The 18,342-nt window shown below is 36.6% G+C and overlaps 1 protein-coding gene across 8 annotated transcripts in view; it reads right to left on the minus strand.

The window, feature by feature from the left end:
* Nucleotides 1-11,466: 11,466 nt before the first annotated feature.
* Nucleotides 11,467-18,342, minus strand: part of VRK1 (VRK serine/threonine kinase 1) — an 85,897-nt gene continuing 79,021 nt past the window's right edge. For 3 of the 8 annotated variants that reach the window (XM_009212225.2, XM_021941548.2, XM_017961521.3), the window contains exons 12-14: nucleotides 16,957-17,047; nucleotides 15,501-15,572; nucleotides 11,467-11,901 (exon numbers count right to left, since the gene is read on the minus strand). In XM_009212225.2, the coding sequence (XP_009210489.1) occupies nucleotides 11,870-11,901; nucleotides 15,501-15,572; nucleotides 16,957-17,047 (195 nt within the window). In that variant the 3' untranslated portion in view covers nucleotides 11,467-11,869. Of the gene's footprint in view, nucleotides 11,902-15,500; nucleotides 15,573-16,288; nucleotides 16,742-16,956; nucleotides 17,048-18,342 lie in introns of those variants that run through there. The other 5 variants (XM_017961522.3, XM_017961525.3, XM_017961523.3 and 2 more) reach the window with 5 other exon arrangements.

Consider the following 18,342-nt stretch of genomic DNA (forward strand, 5'->3'; position numbering starts at 1 on the left):
TCTGATTAAAACATCTCTAAAAATGTCGAAGGATAAAACGAAAATGTCTCAAAAAAATAGAATGAAAAAATAAAGAGAAAAAAACAGGAGAGAAGTGCAACAAATAATTGCTGAGAGTTCTAGGAACATAGAACAGAGAAGCTGGAGGGAAGGAAATCATCAAAGAAGTAATACAAGAATATTTCCCAGAACTGAAAAGCACAGTACGCTGGTCTGAAAGGGCCACTGAGTCAAAACCCACCATAGGAAAGTCTGAAACAGCCTCCTCTGCGGTCACGCTCCTACAACGCATATTCCTCTCCAGTCTGTCCTCCCAGAGCCGTGTCAAGCAGAGCCTCTCGCCCCTGTGAGTGTCACTTTCCAAGGGTTTTTCATTTCAAATAGGATAAAATCCAAACTCCTTTCAGTAGCCCTGTGTGATACAGCTTCTGCTGGACTCTCAGACTTCCTGCCTGGCACTCCTTCCTTACCCACTCCAGGCACACGGTGCTCTCTGTTCCTCCTGCACGCCAACCAGTCCTTTCCACCTGCTTCTGCCTCCATCCTCTATCTTCCCCAGGAGCTTCTTCTTTCTCGCCTCTAGGCCTCAGCACTCACATCGCCTCCTCAGACAGATCTTCCCTGGTCACCCTAACATAGCACCTACAGTCCAAAAAACATTCCTCAACTTCCCTTTTCTGTTTTATATTCATCGTATTTGTCACTGACTGAAATGATTATATATTTCTTCTCTTTTTTCCCCTACCAGATTATAAGCTCCATAAGGTGAAAACCTTGTCTTATTCACTGCAATATCTCTGGAGTTCAGAATAGTGCCAAAGTAAACATTCAATATTTGACAAATAATTGAGTTACCAACACAACAAATGACAGGAAGCCTCATGAAGGTGCATGGCCATGAAATGTTGTAACAGAAGGACAAAGAGAAGATCCTAAGAGTTTCAAAGTGGAAAGGGCATCAGAATGCACTAAGCTTCCCCCTAGGCAACATCAAATGCTAAAACACAATGAGTGGTGCAACATCTTTCAAAAATCTGAAGGAAAACAATTTTCAAACCAGGTTGCTATACCTAGCCAAACTATCTAACAGATGTGAAGGTAACTCAAATATTTTCCGACATGCAAGGATTAAAAATAATAGCCTCCCATACATCTTTTTAAAGAAGCTTCTGCAGGATGTAGTGCAAAGCAAGAGACAAAATCAGGAAAGAAGCTACAGAAATCAGGAACGGGAGATACAATACAGCAAAGTGGTAAAGAGAAGTCCAAAATTATGGTGAGGAGAAGCTTTAGGTGAAGCTCTGCACAGGATCCCCAAGACAACTTGGTATCACGTGGAGCAAAAAGAAATACTCCAGAAGGGAGGCATCCAATTTAAAAAGAAATTGATAAATGTTCTGATATGACTGAACATGTGAAATAAAAAAGCTACTGGCGGGTGTTATAATAGATCTGATGGAATAACTGTAAATAATCAAAAATATGTAGAAAACTTAGAAAAAAATTAATGAGGCAATTTTTAATTCCAAGAGAAGCAAGAAGTTTTACCAAAAAAGGAAACGATATCACCATACACTGAAGTAAGTAATATCTACTTAATCGAAACAGTGTAAACACTGACTACCAATTTATCTAAAAATACCTAATTGTACGAAAGGATAGGGGAGGGGCAAGAGTACAAGAGAGCCAAGATCTCATCTACCATAATAAAAACTCAATACTTAAGTTTTAAAATTGATAAATAGTAAATTCATCAGTGTGACAGCATGCAAGTTCAAAAACACAAAATTCAAAAATTGTATTTCTTTACACTAACAATGAATCTGTGGAAACTAAAATCAAAAACAATACCTGCCAGGCTCGGTGGCTCACACATGTAATCCCAGCACTTTGGGAGGCCAAGGTGGGTAGATCACGAGGTCAAGAGTTTGAGACCAGCCTGGCCAACATGGTGAAACCCCATCTCTACTAAAAATACAAAAATTAGCTGGGTCTAGTGGCGCATGCCTGTAATCCCAGCTACTTGGGAGGCTGAGACAGGAGAATTGCTTGAACCCGGAAGGCAGAGGTTGCAGTGAGCTGAGATCGTGCCATTGCAACCCAGCCTGGGTGACAGAGTGAGACTTGGTCTCAGAAAAAATAATAATAATTGTTCTGAAACAATTGGATATCCATAGGCAAAAAGCAGAATCTTGACTCAAAACTTACAGCTTATTAAAAAAAAAAAAAAAAAACCCCTCAAAATAGATCAAAGCCTTAGATGTAGAACACAAAACTATAGAACTTTTAGGGAAAATTGAAAAATCTTCAGAATCTAGGGCTAGGCCAAGTTCTTAGACCAGACACCAAAAGCATAATCCCGAAAAGGCAAAGCTGATGAACTGGATGGTGCTCTCTTAACTATGGTCTTCAAAATTCAGCCCTCTGGGCAACAGACAGGACCTTCTCTAGGGAAATAGACCAGTCCGAGAGAAAAGACCTTAAGGGAATCATACGGTGGCACAAGAGGTGCCTCCTGTACTGTGTGCGGTGTCAAATCCTCACTCATTCCAGACCAAGTGACGTCAGCCAACTCTGCCCAGGCTTCTACCAGGTTCCTGAAGGCCCCTCTCCTTTCCTTCTCTAGGGCTTGTATGCGATGCCTGCCAGGAACATTGCATTCCACATGTGCAATTCAGGAGCATGGGAAAGTTAGCACCCAAAAGCAGGTTGTGAGACGCATTTCATGGGCTCCTTGGAAGGTTCTGCAGGATTTCAGTCGTTTGGCTGACTTAATGATGCCTCCCCATGCTGGCTCTCCCTTCTTACTCCTTTGTCCTTCATTTCTCCTCCCCAGGATCACATTCACAAATAAACTAACTGCACATAAGCCTTTGTCTCAGGCTCAGCTCTCTGAAGATCCCAGGTGAAAAGAGAAGTCCTTCTAAAAATGGCCCACCTGAGAAGTTAAAAAAAAAAAAAAAAAAAGACAGCTCCAAAGCCCCACCCCACCACATGTGCACACTCTTGCAACTCCCAATCACCTGTTTAATGGCTGACTCATATACAGACAGACAGCTAGAGGGTCCTCTTACAAATCACACAGGAGGCAGAGGTTGCAGTGAGCTGAGATTGCACCACTGTACTCCAGCCTGGGCGACAGAGACTCCATCTCAAAAATAAAATAAAATCACAGCAGGGCTGTTCCTGCTTTGTCTTCCATAGGAGAAGCCATCAAACTCATTTCTTAGAGAGTTTCTGACATGATTTTCAAAGCCAGTTTTATTTTTATTAAAGCCCAATTAGTTACATATACAATAGCATATTAATTTTACTGCATTATAATCTTAACATGGATAAAATGACCTCTCTTGTCCTTTTCTATCAGCTTCTGGTATAGAACAAAAATCACCAGAGACCATCCAGCATTGCTGTTGCTTTGCTAAGACATGTGAAGCTTTCACCTAGTCAGTGAGGCCATACTTTCACTGACGTTGCCTCAGCCATCTAGCCAGAGACTGAAAAAGTAAACCTGGTTGAAAAATCCCATGTGAATGTGGGCTACTAAAATGGAAATGTAATTTTAGTAGAATCACCTCTACCCAGATTTTGTCTGCCACGTGGCTTTCAGTAAGGAAGATAGCATCATCAAAGACAAAGCTTGATCACAGTCCTGGGGGTGATAAAGAAAGCTATCTGTGGAAGAACAGTCAAATAGAGGGAGATGGAAAGTATTTGACACCTCTTGTGACTTTAAAAAATGTAAGATTAAATACAATTTCTAATAGCTTCTGAATGAGGCAATAGAAAAAGCCATCATTTGGTGTCTTAAAAAATCTGTAGATTTTTGAAATAGAAAAATTATTCTTTTCAAAATAGGACATTGGCAAAATGGGGCAGGGTGGGGGTGGGGAGCAGTTTCAGTTGCACTCGACTGAGTAAAGGTGACAGGATGTATTTGCCCACTAGTTTCTCTCCATGTCTTCATTCCCAGGGTACTCACAATTCAGAGATGAATGTATACTGAATGCACCCCGTACCAGTCTAATTTCTTTTGACAGCCTGCATTACAAATTATTAAAATTTTTTAAATTAAGTATCTTTGAAAATGGAAAACTGAACTAATGTTCCAATTTGGAGGAAGGGGGACTCAATGTAGAAATTCAAATCATGGTAAACTAATTTGCCAAGGGTGGGGGAGTGTTAGAAATGGTCTTCTGACTTTAACCATAATAACAACAAGGACTATCAATTAGGCAAAGAGTGCTCTGAGCCTATGTGCTGGCTCCACTACAATTTTTTTTTTTAATGTCTGGCAGCGTGTTTTACAAACTAAACCCAGCGAGACTACAATTCTACCAGAAGGTGCCTCAGATGGTTTTGCTAATAATTTTGATAAGCTAAAATGGAGAAAAACATCATTTCAATTATTCACTTTTCAAAAACCATCAATTTTAAGTTACAATATTAAATGTCTCTTTCTTCCTCTCTTCATCGCCATCAACCAAATGAAACCAAACCCTGGAGAAACCCTCACCAAAAGTTGAAGGGGGTAGGTAGTGACATTTTTTAATATGTTAGCATGCTAAAAATCTTGTCATTAATTTCTTGCCACTCAGAACTTGTGTCCAGTTTACGTGTAACTTTGTTCGAGGAGAGTAAGTTCCTTTAGAGAACTCGGGGGAAGCCAGCATTGCTACTGCCGCGAAGATATAAGTGCGAACCACCATATATTGGCTTTTGTTTTAATAGCCTTTTAACCAACTTTGTTAATGGACTGAATGCAATTTAGATATGGAACTTGGCTAAAACGTAGCTTCAATTGGCTATTAAAATTTAAGAGCCAACTAAGATAGCTAATTACAAAAAAAGCTCCAGTGATAATGCTAAGCAGAATTAGTAATAGCAAATGACAGTCTGTCTAGTCTTATTCCCATAGGGAAAGAAACTCTTAACTGAGAAGTCAACCAGACAATGTGCAGCAAACCTAATTGCATTCCTGGTATTATGGCATACGAATCTGGCAGCTCCCTGGGACAAAACAGGGAATAAAATCTGCCGAACTCGAGGCAGAAGGCGACTGACCCTCTTTTACATGCCAGTTAGAGAAGATTCCAGGAAATGTTATTTCTATTCAGAGTTGATGAGTAAATGCTCTTTTACTAAGGAACATTCCTATAAAACCCTAGTGAGGACTGAACAGTAAGGAAACAGACCTTCCAAAAAACACAGTTTCAAAGAAATAGATCCGTCACCTATGCAGAATTAGATTTTTCCTTTAGATATTTAGGTCTTTAAAAAGGCAACAATAAATATCTGACTGCTAAAAAGTTGAGTTTAGAGGAGAAAAATGTTCTGCTTTTTGCTTCATTACAGGTACCCTCATTATGGCATCAGCTGAAGTGCAGACTGGCTCTCCTGCGAAGATTTATCATGTGTGGTGGCCACTTTGAATTGGAGGTACTGTAGTCTTTAACATTCCCTAGTCAAGTGTCTCCCTGCTGTGCCTGTAAATGTCAGTCCAGTTTTTTCACGGCTGTGCGCACAGATTAGAAACAGCAGGAGAGCTTGGGAGTATGACTACAATACCAGTAAGGACACTTGTCTTCATGGCACTGCTCAAGTGATTCTTGGAATGCAGGACCCTGCTGTTTTCTAATATTTACACACAACTGGAGTCATCAAGAGCAGTAAATGCAGTCTAAAGGAAGCTTGCTTCTTTGTGTTAGGGACTTTACATTCAAATAGGGATATCAACAATAACATCAAAAAAAAATTTTTTTTAACTTTCATATTTCCCCTCAATTTTGTTGCTACAAGACCAACCAGGTATTATCATGACTGTTCACTTAGCTTGACCCTCCCTTCCAAACACGTTCTGTGTGCATCACACAGTTCATTGGGAACAGCAGGTGTTTTAGATTCTTGACCTCAAATTGTGTTTTTGCAGGCTGTGGTTTCTCTGACCTCTACAGGAACAGACAGGGCCTTGAAAACCATTCTGATGTCATTTCAACCACCTTTGCTTTCTGAACACTTTGCAGGACATATCAAAGACTTATTTTGGAGCTGCAGCACCTGGAATACAGACGGCTTCTCTTTCAAAAGTCTAGTTAGAAACAAAAAAAAAGGAAAAAACCCCATTGCAACTGTATGCATATCTTAAGAAATGTCTAAATAGCCCTACTTAAAATTATGAATGCTAGGGCACACTGTATTAAAAAAAAAAATGACAAAAACTACAACTACTTTTGCACCAACCTAATACTTCGCCATAACTGTTTAGTTATCTGTCAAGGATTTCTGGGCTAGAAACTTGGGGTAGGGAGGTACACAGGGACTAGATATATACTTCTGCAATTACAATGTCAAGCAGATTGGAATGTACATATTACTTACAGTTAAACTGACTCACATGTTTGCACCAAAATGTTCTATAATAGTTAATGAAATAAATGAAGACATGAGAACAACTAGGATGTCTGTGTTGGGGTGGGAGAAGGAGTAGGGAAGAACTAAAATGTCCACATCAAAAGTCTTCCTAAGAACCTTAAAGGCGTATTTCTCGACCTAGAAAAGTTCAAGAAGTAAATGTACTCTTTTCTCTTCACCAGGAAATCTAATAGAATCACTTCCCAATTGTAACTTTCCCTGCAATATACTGTCCTAGAACTTTCCAGTCTTCAGGTTTAGCAGACCCTTCAGTGGCTCTACTTTGACTTTTAAGTACTAACACATATTGGTTCCTTATGGGGAAAGTCTACACAAGTGTGTAGGGACCCTTCTCACATCTGAGAATTTTACCAACAACTACCACCATGAACTTCTGAACTATGATTTTTGTGTCAAGGCCAGAGAGAATATTGAATACAGCAATTTTTCCACTTTTAAAGAAACTGTTGCCCAGGTATTATACAGTGTTCATTTTAAATAACTGTGATGGGTTTTCACTGGTTTCTATAGGATATCAGAAGCAGACAGCCAACACACAGGAAAGTGGAAATAGCATTCAGACGACTGTTCCACCCTCTCCCCAAACTCTGGATTCACTCCTCCCTGCTGCACCCCAGGCACAAATATTATATTATCATCTCCACTCACATGGCTGCCATCTCAGAACAACGTTCTAACATTGGACTTAACTTAGTGTAAGAACACGGTTTTTTGAAGATCATCTGCAGTGGTTTACAAATGAAACTGAAATTTCTCCATGCAGAAGTTTTACAGGGAACTTCATGACAAGCCAAACTACAAAAATTCAAGAATGCTATTCTTAAGTTGCAAAATGCTATGCCATCATAAACTCACCATTGTCTGTACAAACGCATCCTTAATACAGTGGAAATGGTAAGCATTTTATTTGTGTAACACGCAAGTGATAAAGAGTCCTCTAAGGCCGGACGCAGTGGCTCAAGCCTGTAATCCCAGCACTTTGGGAGGCCGAGACGGGCGGATCACGAGGTCCGGAGATCGAGATCATCCTGGCTAACATGGTGAAACCCCGTCTCTACTAAAAAATACAAAAAACTAGTCGGGCGAGGTGGCGGGCGCCTGTAGTCCCAGCTACTCGGGAGGCTGAGGCAGGAGAATGGCGTGAACCCGGGAGGCGGAGCTTGCAGTGAGCTGAGATCTGGCCACTGTGCTCCAGCCTGGGGGACAGAGCGAGACTACGTCTCAAAAAAACAAAAAACAAAAAACCAAAAACCAAAAAAAAAAACAAACCAGTTTTCTAAACTATCTGGTCAGCAGTAGACTGCATACAATTACTAATATAGTGTATAAGGCTATCTGCATGTCAAGACCCTTTTATAATATTAATCCTTTAATGTGACTTGTACTTTCTCTATCCGTAGAGCTAAGTTACAAGATTACAGAATAACCTGTGGAACTTTTAAAAAAACTAAAAAATTTTATCCATGCAACTGTTATGACTAAAAAATTAAGCAGGCATGAAATAGGACTAAGAGTAACACAGCTAAAGGACAAGAGTTGGATTTCTGTAGTGGCGGTGGGATTGTAAGTGAATTCTGATTTCTATGAATGCGGTGTGGGCACTAAATTAGAATTAATAAGTAAAACGGCATTAACTAAGTCAGTGTGGTGCTGGGTAAGAACAGACACATCAATGAAATCGAACATAGTCTAGAAACAAGAGTATGTAATCAAGCAAGCATCCCAAACCAGGGTGGAGACAAGGTGGAGGAGGTCATTTATTTAACAAATGGTACTGAAGTTACTGGCTAGTTGCTTAGGAAAAAAATCTTTGTGTTCCTCACCTCATGGCATACATTTACCAAAATAAATCCCATACGGATTGAAAATTTAAAAGCATTAAAACAAAAAAGCCTAGAAAAAGTCATGGTGAATATTTCTAATTTTTGGATGAAAAACATTTTAAAACAGTGACAGAAATTACAATGAAAGATCAACAGATTAAAGCGATAAAAGCTAAACTTCATAAAAATTAAAAACATATCATACACAAAAAATAAACAGGAAAAAGTCAGCAACAAAAATGGCAAAGAGTTAAGGTCATTACTGTATAAACAGTACTTATCAACACACCAAAAAGAAAAGAGTGATTAGTTTACAAATAAAGGTTTGGGTGCACTAGCGATTAAAAAAAAAAAATTACCTAATCAAATTATAAAAATAAAATTTAATGTGTTAGTCTGGGTGGCCTAAATAGCAAACATTTATTTCCCACAGTTCTGGAGGCTGGTTTGCAGATGGTCACATGACAGAGACAGACATCATCTCTCCCCTTTCCCTTATAAAGCCATTAATCCCATTCATGAAGCCTTCACCCTCATGACCTAATCACCTCCCAAAGGTCCACCTCCAAAGACCATCATCTTAGGGGTTAAACACAGGAACAATGCGGGCCACACCAACTTTCAGTCTATAACCCTCAAGGATGACAAAAATGCAGGTTGGGCACTCAGATCTACTGGGCAAAGTGTTAACTGATAGATTTTTGCAAAGCAATTTGGTAAGTATCCACAACTTTTCATTTCATAGTCTTTGACCCAGTGGCTTCCTTTTGAAAATCTAAGAATATTCACATGTCAACGAAGATTACTGCCCAATTTTGTTCAAAAACATTGTTTATAATATCCCAATACTGAAAACAACTTAAATGCCCAATAATACAAAAATGGTCATGAAAGTATCATAAATTCATTTTAAAAAGTTAAGAAAACATAGAAGTTATATTCATGAAGGATTTATAATAATGTAAAAAGTATTTAATGTTAACTTTAAAAAGAAGAATGTAAAGCTGTATATGAAGTGTAACTGTTTAAAAATAAAAGCGCATAGAAATGACTGAAGAAAATGTGTCAAAACATTAATAGTGGTTGCCTGTGGGTAGTAGTATTATGGCTGGTTTGTCTGTTGACACTTTTCTGTATGTTCTAAATTATATAAAATGGCCATGTATTATTAATACACCCTTATAATCCAAAGAATATAAAGCACATTAAAACAGAAATTTAAAGAATTAACAAAAATGTAATGTTCAACTGTGGACATATATATCTCCCCACACAAATACAAATAAATTGTTTATATTTCCACCACTACTTTATTGCTATGCAACTTGGGTCTTTATATGCATACTTAATTTAGTAATTCAAAACAATAATCAGGGTTTTATAACTGGCTTATTAGTGTTTGATTTGTCTTAGATCACTACTGAAGAACACCTAGAAGCTATTTAACTTCAGGGCTTAGTTACCAAAGACTTATCAGTTGCTTTCTAAAAAATGTAGAGCACATATACATCCTCTTGTGTGAAGGACAAGAGCCTGGCAGTGGTGTTTATCCTCAACAGACTAGAAAACCTCAGCTCAATGAGGACCTAAGGAAAATGGCAGAGAAGGCAAGAGAAAATGGAACCAAGAACATGTTAAAATATGGAAGCTGGATTGTGAAAGGAGAACCAAAAATGGCAAATCTACTCCATTCGGGCATTGGAAAGAAAATAAAAACAATGCAAGATAAAAATACTAAATATAGAACTGAAAAGGACAAGAAAAAAAATTACTCTGAATGACGAGGTTGCTTAATCATTTCTTAAAAGGGGAGTAGAAAAAAAACAGTACAAGATAGGGAATAAAACAACGAGGGATGCAGCAAACGAATCAAACTGGATACTATGGCCAGTAGTTTTTCATTAATTTCTGTAGCCTTGCCAATACAGTAACATTTAAGAAAATGCCAGCACTTACTTAAAACAATATGTGAGGAAATATTTGTTTTCTTATTATTTAACCAAGTTTTCCATGTTTCTATATTGTGAAAAATAAGGAGGCTAAGGCATATACAGAAAAACACATCGCACACAGTTTACTCTATTTTAAGCATTAATGTGTTTAAAACAGAACTTGAGAGTTGATTTAGGTGTTACAAATGAACTTGAGGGCATTAACACAGATAAGTACTAAAACCTAACATTCTACAGAAAGCAGGAGGAGCCTCTGCCCAAAGTCAAATTTTCTAATCTGTAAAGATACGTTGCTCTAGAACTTCAGGAGGCATTAAAAGGTTAATCTTCAAAGGAAAGTCTGTAGATGTTTTGCATTTTTCAGTATTTAACCATTGCAGTGATAAATGCTTCACATGATCACTAAATATCCACATAAGAAAGCCACAAGTTATAGTCTTTGTACTGGTTCATAGTTTCTCAAACTTGGTACAACCTTGACAATTTCTGGTATGTACATATCCCACCTGTACATTTACTTCTTTCCTCAAACCGACTTGCTTTTAAAAATTGAAATACCTACTTTAGGTTTGTCCTAAGTAGTAGACAAATCACCAGTTTAATGTGATAACTGTATTTTGAATACATATTAAAATACTTAAATATTTAAGTGAAACTATGTCCATATACCTTCTAAACACACTGTGCATGTTATTAAGTGGTAAAGCATACCATCCGTCAGAAAATAGAGTCCAATCCCGATTTCTCTGACCAAGAAAACTTTGAGGAATGAATCACGAAATTGTTCATAAATGTGTTAAAATTACAAGCTTTTGTTCCCAAGGCAACTAAAAAAATTTCAGATCTTAAACTTTCTGATTACTGAAACTCTGAAGTGCCTGGTTTACTGTATAAATATTACATGCTATGAAAGTGAAACTTTTAAGAAAAATAAACTGTGAATGAATAGGATCTATTAATATCTAGTTCATAGGTCTTCCATAGACAAAGCCAGTCTTTATGCAATCTTTAATTACACCACCACTTCATCATTTGCCACTTGTTTTCTTGTCATACAGCTTGCACACTGACATAATTCTTATGTAATCTTTCATTTATGTAGATTTTCTCTCTCATGGATACACTTCCTCCACTTTTTATTTCATATTCCTTTCCCATCTTTGTACCTCCTGTCTCATACAGCAGGTGCTTAATAAAAGATTTTGGAACAGAACAAAATCAATACAAATCAAACCAAACCTTACAGCCACGACATACTGTGCGTTTGTATCAAACAAAAGAGATTTTTATTTTAAGCTTTGCATTTCCTAAAAAGTGAGGACTCTGTCAAACATTTTTATCCACTCTGAGAAATGTACAATGATTAGAAAAGTGCATATCATAATAATTTTCATATATATGTACTCCAAAACATCACAAACACACGGCTTTGGAATAACTTAAGGAGTATAATCTGAAGATTTTGAAATTTCATAAATTAGCCTTTAATGAATTGTACAAAATATTTATTTTTATAAAAAAAGTTGGTTTTCTGAACACATGGGTATTTAATTATTACTTCCACCTCGCAAGACTCACATGAAAATAAAACACTTCAAATAGAAAAGGAGAAAAAAGTCAAAAGAAAACAAAGAGAAGGAAAGCTGGTTCACAGCATCTGAATTACTTCTGGACTCTCTTTCTGGTTCTTGAACCTTGAAGATAAATCAAAGAAACTGAAATCATTAATCAATAATTGACAAAAGCAAAAGAACAGAAATATAAATATCTCTAAATATAGTACATTTTAAAATCGAATTGACTCTGGTGATTTGCAAAGATAAAATTGACATACAAAAGTATGACTGCTAAAACTCTGAAAATCTTAAAAAATTGGGTCATTTTTTAATATGTCAAAAAAATATGCTGACAAAACCTACCTTCTAATCTTAAGCCATATAAAAATGCTTTGACTGACAAAACATATCTAATTTTTACTAATACTGAAATATTTCTCTCCAAAATTTAAATTTATTGTAAAATTTAAAATATTATCTCCAAATATAAACCTTAGCAATATAGATAAGCATTCATTCCTTAGGGGGAAGCGATGAGGTCATGCATGTTATGAAAAGCAAAGGAATGAGTTGCTTTTTAAAGCCTATTACCTACACCCTTTAGGCAGGAGAGCACTGGGATATACTGAAATGGAAAGTCTTTTCTGCTAGGAATTATACAGGTCCCAGATGAGTAGCCTCCTACAAAAGGATCATATGTGATACTGGTCTTAGTCCCTTATGACAGCTCCTATCTAACTATTCTTGGTTTGGAATAAATCAGTGACTCTCTGCTGGGGGCATGGGAATTCTGCCTCACCACGGAGACATTTCACCCCACCTACTACTCCTACTCCACCTCTGGGCGCAGCAGTCAGCCTGGTTATGGCTGCCTAGTGCTGGCAAAAGAAGCAGGGCCATTTCTTTCCCACTGCCGCATGCTATGCTTTGCCAGGAAAGAGCAGGGGCACCAGAGTGAGGGACAGAATGGTGCTCATAATTAATCAATGACTGCACCAAAAAAAAACACAAAAGATCAATACTTCTTTTCTGAAAAGTACAAAACATTCTTTGAATGTGAACAAAATTCCACCATATGCATCTACAGGTTTTCTCATCATGGGTTATTTAGTTACTTAACATGAAAGTTAGTTTCAAAACTAGCATTTTTAATGTTTCCAAGTTATAGTTTCTGTTCAATCACGATACAGTTCAATGAATGCAAATTTCAAGTTTACATGAATATCCTTTTGTCTGCCACTCATAATACACACCTTATATACTGTACTATGACTGATTCTAAAATTTGAGTTTTTTCTTAAATTTCTGTAACACAGCCATCTATTAAAAATATCCCACAGTAGATTTTTAGGTTTTTATTTCAAGAAATTTTATTTTTATGATTTTTTGAGAGGGAGTCTCGCTTTGTTGCCAGGCTAGAGTGCAGTGACACGATCTTGGCTCACTGCAACCTCCGCCTCCTGGGTTCGAGTGATTCTCCTGCCTCAGCCTCCAGAGTAGATGAGATTACAGGTGCCTGTCACCACTCCCGGCTAATTTTTGTATTTTAGTAGGACTTAGACTTTCACCATGTTGGTCAGGCTGGTGTTGAACTCCTGACCTCAAATGATGCACCCGCCTCGGCCTCCCAAACTGCTGGGATGACAGGCATGAGTCACTGCGCCCGGCCTATTTCAAGAAATTTGAAATTAATTCTGCACAGAAAACTGAAAATGTTGTGATAGTGAGATTTGGATAAAGGGTATTACAAAATCAAGGTAAATAATCAATACTGTATCTCCCTTTCAATACATTTTAAATCTTTAACCACACTACAAAGAACGCTAAACTAACAACTATAAAGCTATATTCAAATAGCATTCTTCTCATTAATGTCTTAATTTGCCATTTTACTCTGAAATTAAATATCATTGCTGCTTATCTCCTTCAATCCAAAGTTTCTCACTGCAACTAAAAGGGCTACTACTGCCTGGAATTTATTATATAATCAGTCCTATGCAACTTGTTGACTTTGCTGCATAAATCAATTCAATATTTTCCCTAATAATCAATTCTAATTGTTACAAAAAAAATCTATCTTCTTATCTCTTTAATTTAAAATATAACCATTTTCATAATATAGACTACTGGCAAAGGGTCCAATCATAAGTCTAATGTATGTAATTTGATATTTGGAAAATAACATACGAGTTTGGGATGCTTTTCTATGATTTTATAATGCAGTAGGAAAAAAAGTAGGACATTTCTTTGTAGGGTTCCCTTAAAAATATCTACTTTTTGACTAGTCATGCTTTCTCCAAAGATTCCTCAGGAATGGTCCAAAATCCAAGGTTCTTAAAAATAATACCAACAAAAGTAGCCTCCATTTTATGAAAAGGAGGGGGGAAAGTACACCAGCCATAAATATCATGACTATATTAGCTAATTTTTAGCACAATTCTGAAATACTGGCATAATTTTGAAATGCCAGAATATGCATGATTTTTAAAGGCTTATTTTGTGAGGGGAAAAATTACTTGCAGCAAATAACCAAATTTTCTCAACTGGTAAAAATTATGCCTTGCATAAAAATAAAAGGATTAGAGGCCTCTGTTCTTCTTGAAAACCATCCCATCACCTCCTCTCTTTATCTGAGAAAACCTACACAATACACATTTTGAAAGCTTTCAGAATGTGTTCTTACACAATAGACCCCCAACTATTCAAAATGAGTTTAGGTGTATCAAGAAAATTATACACGTTTTTAAAATGGTCTAAATAGATATTAAAGGAAAGTTGCTCCCATTTTGCTAGGCACAGCGTTCTGAAAGATCACACAGTGAGAAAAATCTCTTACCATACTGTAAATCATAAATTGTGTTTGAAAATAAAATTGTTAATGAAGAAACTGACATTTCTAAAGCTGCTGTTAGAGGTAACCATTCTTGAAACATGTTTGACACAAAATCTTAAAGCCCTAAAACACAGTATTCACTGAATTGCACTATATATCTTAAAAATCAAAAAAACAAACGTAATAATGTTTCTTTTCCTTCAAGTTACTTTTACACTGATAAATTTAAAAATATACATTTACACAAACTCTTGGCTTTTTCTTTTTGCTGGAAGCAATAACATTTTACCATCAGATAATATTTCCTCTCACTTATGATTATTTTGATAGTAAAATACCTTAACTCGCCTTGTACTTTAGGGGGAAAAAGTGAACTGTAATGGGGGAAATAAACAGCATTTTAAGAAAAGTAATTCTGAGTTTATATGAATAAGGGTGAATCTGATTATTCTTTATCTTCTTAAAAAGTTATGTCAAAAAAACTGAATTGTTCTCCTTAAATTATTTATGACTACTTTACTCTTTTGTCATTAATAAAATAACAAAAATACTAATATATTTTCTCATGGGAAAAACCATCAGTAGAAGACCTTACACTAAAAATTTAGGTTAAAAACATTTCATAATTATACTAGAATTTAAAGGCATTTATTTATCAAGACAAAAACCCTTGATGCTCATTAAGCAAAGTTCAGGTAACAAATGATGTCCAGGCAGTCAAGAGAGGGATGAGTCTTCCCGACGCACAGCTGAGACTCTGCCTTAGACTTAATGAGTGTCAATCTCACTAGAACAATGCAGGCTCTTTCTGAAACTAAAATTGCCAGTTTTAAAATTTAAGGGATTGTTTTTAAAGAATACTGCTGTATCTTTATAAATACTCCTTAATTTTGTTCCCACTCACTGTCATAGCTGCTGCTGCTAGCCTCTGGCTGAGACATGGTTCGATGTATTGCTCCTTGGGACTCCTCACTTCCTAATAACAAAATGAACAAGACACGGGAAAAGGGAAAAAAAGACAGTAGCGAATGGAAGACAGCAGCGGATAAAAGAGAGGGACTACTTCAAAACCTTTCACCTTCAGTATGAAGTTTTATATTCCCTCTTTAGGTATCTCAAGTATTCTTTGGGTTAAAGCAGATTAAACCAAAGGATGTTCTAACCATAATATGAACATAGTATTTGTTCATATTATGAACAACATAGTAATGAAGAACATAGTAATAAAATCAGGGCAAAAATGATTCTCTTTGAAAGTTGAATACTTTGCTTTCCACAAACATGCACTGATGCCACTAGCAAAAGGAAGGAAAAATAAATTGGTGGTATTACTCAATATGGCACCTATGCTTTAAAAACAATTTTTTTAACCAAAAATAAGCCTTTTCTGTTAGAAACCAAGAAATATTTCAGGACAAACAAAATAATTTTTTTAAAAAAGGCAGACAGGAAAAATCTTTTTAAAAAAATGTATTGTAGGCCACACTGAATAGCTCTCTTTATTGAGCCAAGTACATCATCCTATCATATGAATCCTGGAACACATTGGCCGGCAGTTTATTAAACACATCAGACCAAAGTCCAGCCTAGTTCTGCCGTTTGCAGATGCTGCCTTTGCTCATGCCATTTCTGGAACTATTAGAAGTGCCTTCAGTGCCAGTTTATAAGCCATCTCAGAAATGACTTCATATCTTTTTTTTTTTTTTTTTTTTTTTTGGTTCAAGAACTGTGAAAAGTGATCAGCCATAAAGCTTTAATTCTTTTCCTCTTAACTTGTTCAGAAAAAAAGAAGAGGTTGACAAACTTTATAAGAAACAATTAGGCAGCTTAGTTACAACAGACCCATGTCTGACCCCTGACACTCACTATCATACCCAGAGTTATGTGGGATCAGTGTGAGGAAGTGGAAAGATATTGGCCTGACAGTTAAGAATTCTGGTCTCTATCACCCTTTCACAACAGCTCAGTCATTTATTTTATTTATTTTAGAGATGGGGTTTCTATGTTGCCCAGACTGGACTCAAACTCCTGGGCTCCAGTGATCCTCCTGCCTCAGCCTCCTGAGTAGCTGAGACTACAGGCACACGTCAGTCACCACGCCTGGCAGCTCTGCCATTTAATCATTCAGTGTCTCGGGCTCCAAATCTGCAAAATGAAGGAAGCTTCCCAGTCTCAACTTTATAATTATTGTGGAGAGTAAATAACCTAACGTATGTACAAAAGACATCGTGATACATACTATACAAAAATCTTGTGGCATTTTATTATAAAATCAAAAGGTCATGACCCAAATAGTTGACCCCTCATGTAATGGGAGGAAATGAAATTTGGAAGCAGCTAGGCAAACCTGTTCAACTTACGGGTCTGTATGGCCTCCTCTGTCTGTGTGTCTGACCATTCCATATCTTCAACACCAGGTTCCTTGCTTTCTTCCATTTCTTTCTTTCGCTTCTTACATATAAAAATTAAAGAGAGAGAGAGAAAGAGAGATGTCTGACAGTCAAGTAAACTACAAACTCATCACGTATTTGTGTGTGTGTGTGTCTGTGCGTAACTGTATATAGGTGTGGGTGTGTCAAAACACACAGGAAGAATATTCTCAACTTCAGGATAGTGGTTACCTAAAGGAATGGATGAGGGATGGAAGAAAGGGGGAGTACGAGAACTTTCAACTAGACAGTTAACCCAGATGGTAGGTATATTTGTTATATCCACCTCTAACTTTTTATGTTTTATATACTTCATTATTGAAAGCTATGGTTTAACCATCAGGATTGATCATACAGAAACTCTTTTAAAATAAAATGTTTTACAAACTCACGATCACCACTCAGGCCAATGATACTCTCCACATAGTACAATGCGGGTAGGATGGAGAGAGGATAATTTATTTGATAAATGGAAAAAGTGTATGTCTTGTCCCATATATTACATCAGTGTTTATACCACATAACACTGGTGGTAAAATTCTATTTATGAATCAATAATGGAAAACTTGTAATAAATGTTTCTCTTTTAGCATACTTTTTATTAAAAGTTTAAGAGGGCCATAAACCTTACTGTAAATGAATAGTCTTAAAAGTACAAAGCTCTCCTAAAATCTCAAAAACCATCTGGATTTCCCACATTCTCTTGGGCCTGTCCTATTTTTCTAGTGAAGTGTTATTTAGAAGTCAGTGCTTATATTCTGTCACTATCCATTCTTCCCAAATGTTCCTTCAATTTCATTTTATTACTTTCTACCACTACAACATTTTTTAACAGGTCCAGTCCTGCGTTAAGTTTCTAAATTCTCTAACATCTCTATACATAGGTAAAATTATAGAGGGACATGAGTGATAAATATGAAACTTTGAATTTAGTATATAACTTTATCTTGTGTAGTTTCAAATTTAAACTGGTTAAAATCCAAATTTTAATCCAAAGCTTCTTTTGGTTGCCTAAAATAAGTCTGTATCATTTAGAAAACCATCTGATATGCCCCAAATCTCACAGGTTCACAATGCAACAGAATGTCCTCATTTATATTTTCTAACAATTAACAATAAGTTAAACTTCATCTGAGAATGTTCCTTGCTGCAGGCCATTTTGTGTACAGCTAGAAAAGAGGATAATGCCTGCTGACAGCACATTGTTAATTTTCCTAATGGCAACCATGGGTTCTGTTCCAAAGAGAACTACATGGGAAAGCCGAACTCTATTCAAGCCACATTATCTTAAAACCTCCAAATGGTCAGAACTGTTAT

The sequence above is a fragment of the Papio anubis genome, chromosome 7, assembly GCF_008728515.1.
Source record: "Papio anubis isolate 15944 chromosome 7, Panubis1.0, whole genome shotgun sequence".
Taxonomy (NCBI): domain Eukaryota; kingdom Metazoa; phylum Chordata; class Mammalia; order Primates; family Cercopithecidae; genus Papio; species Papio anubis.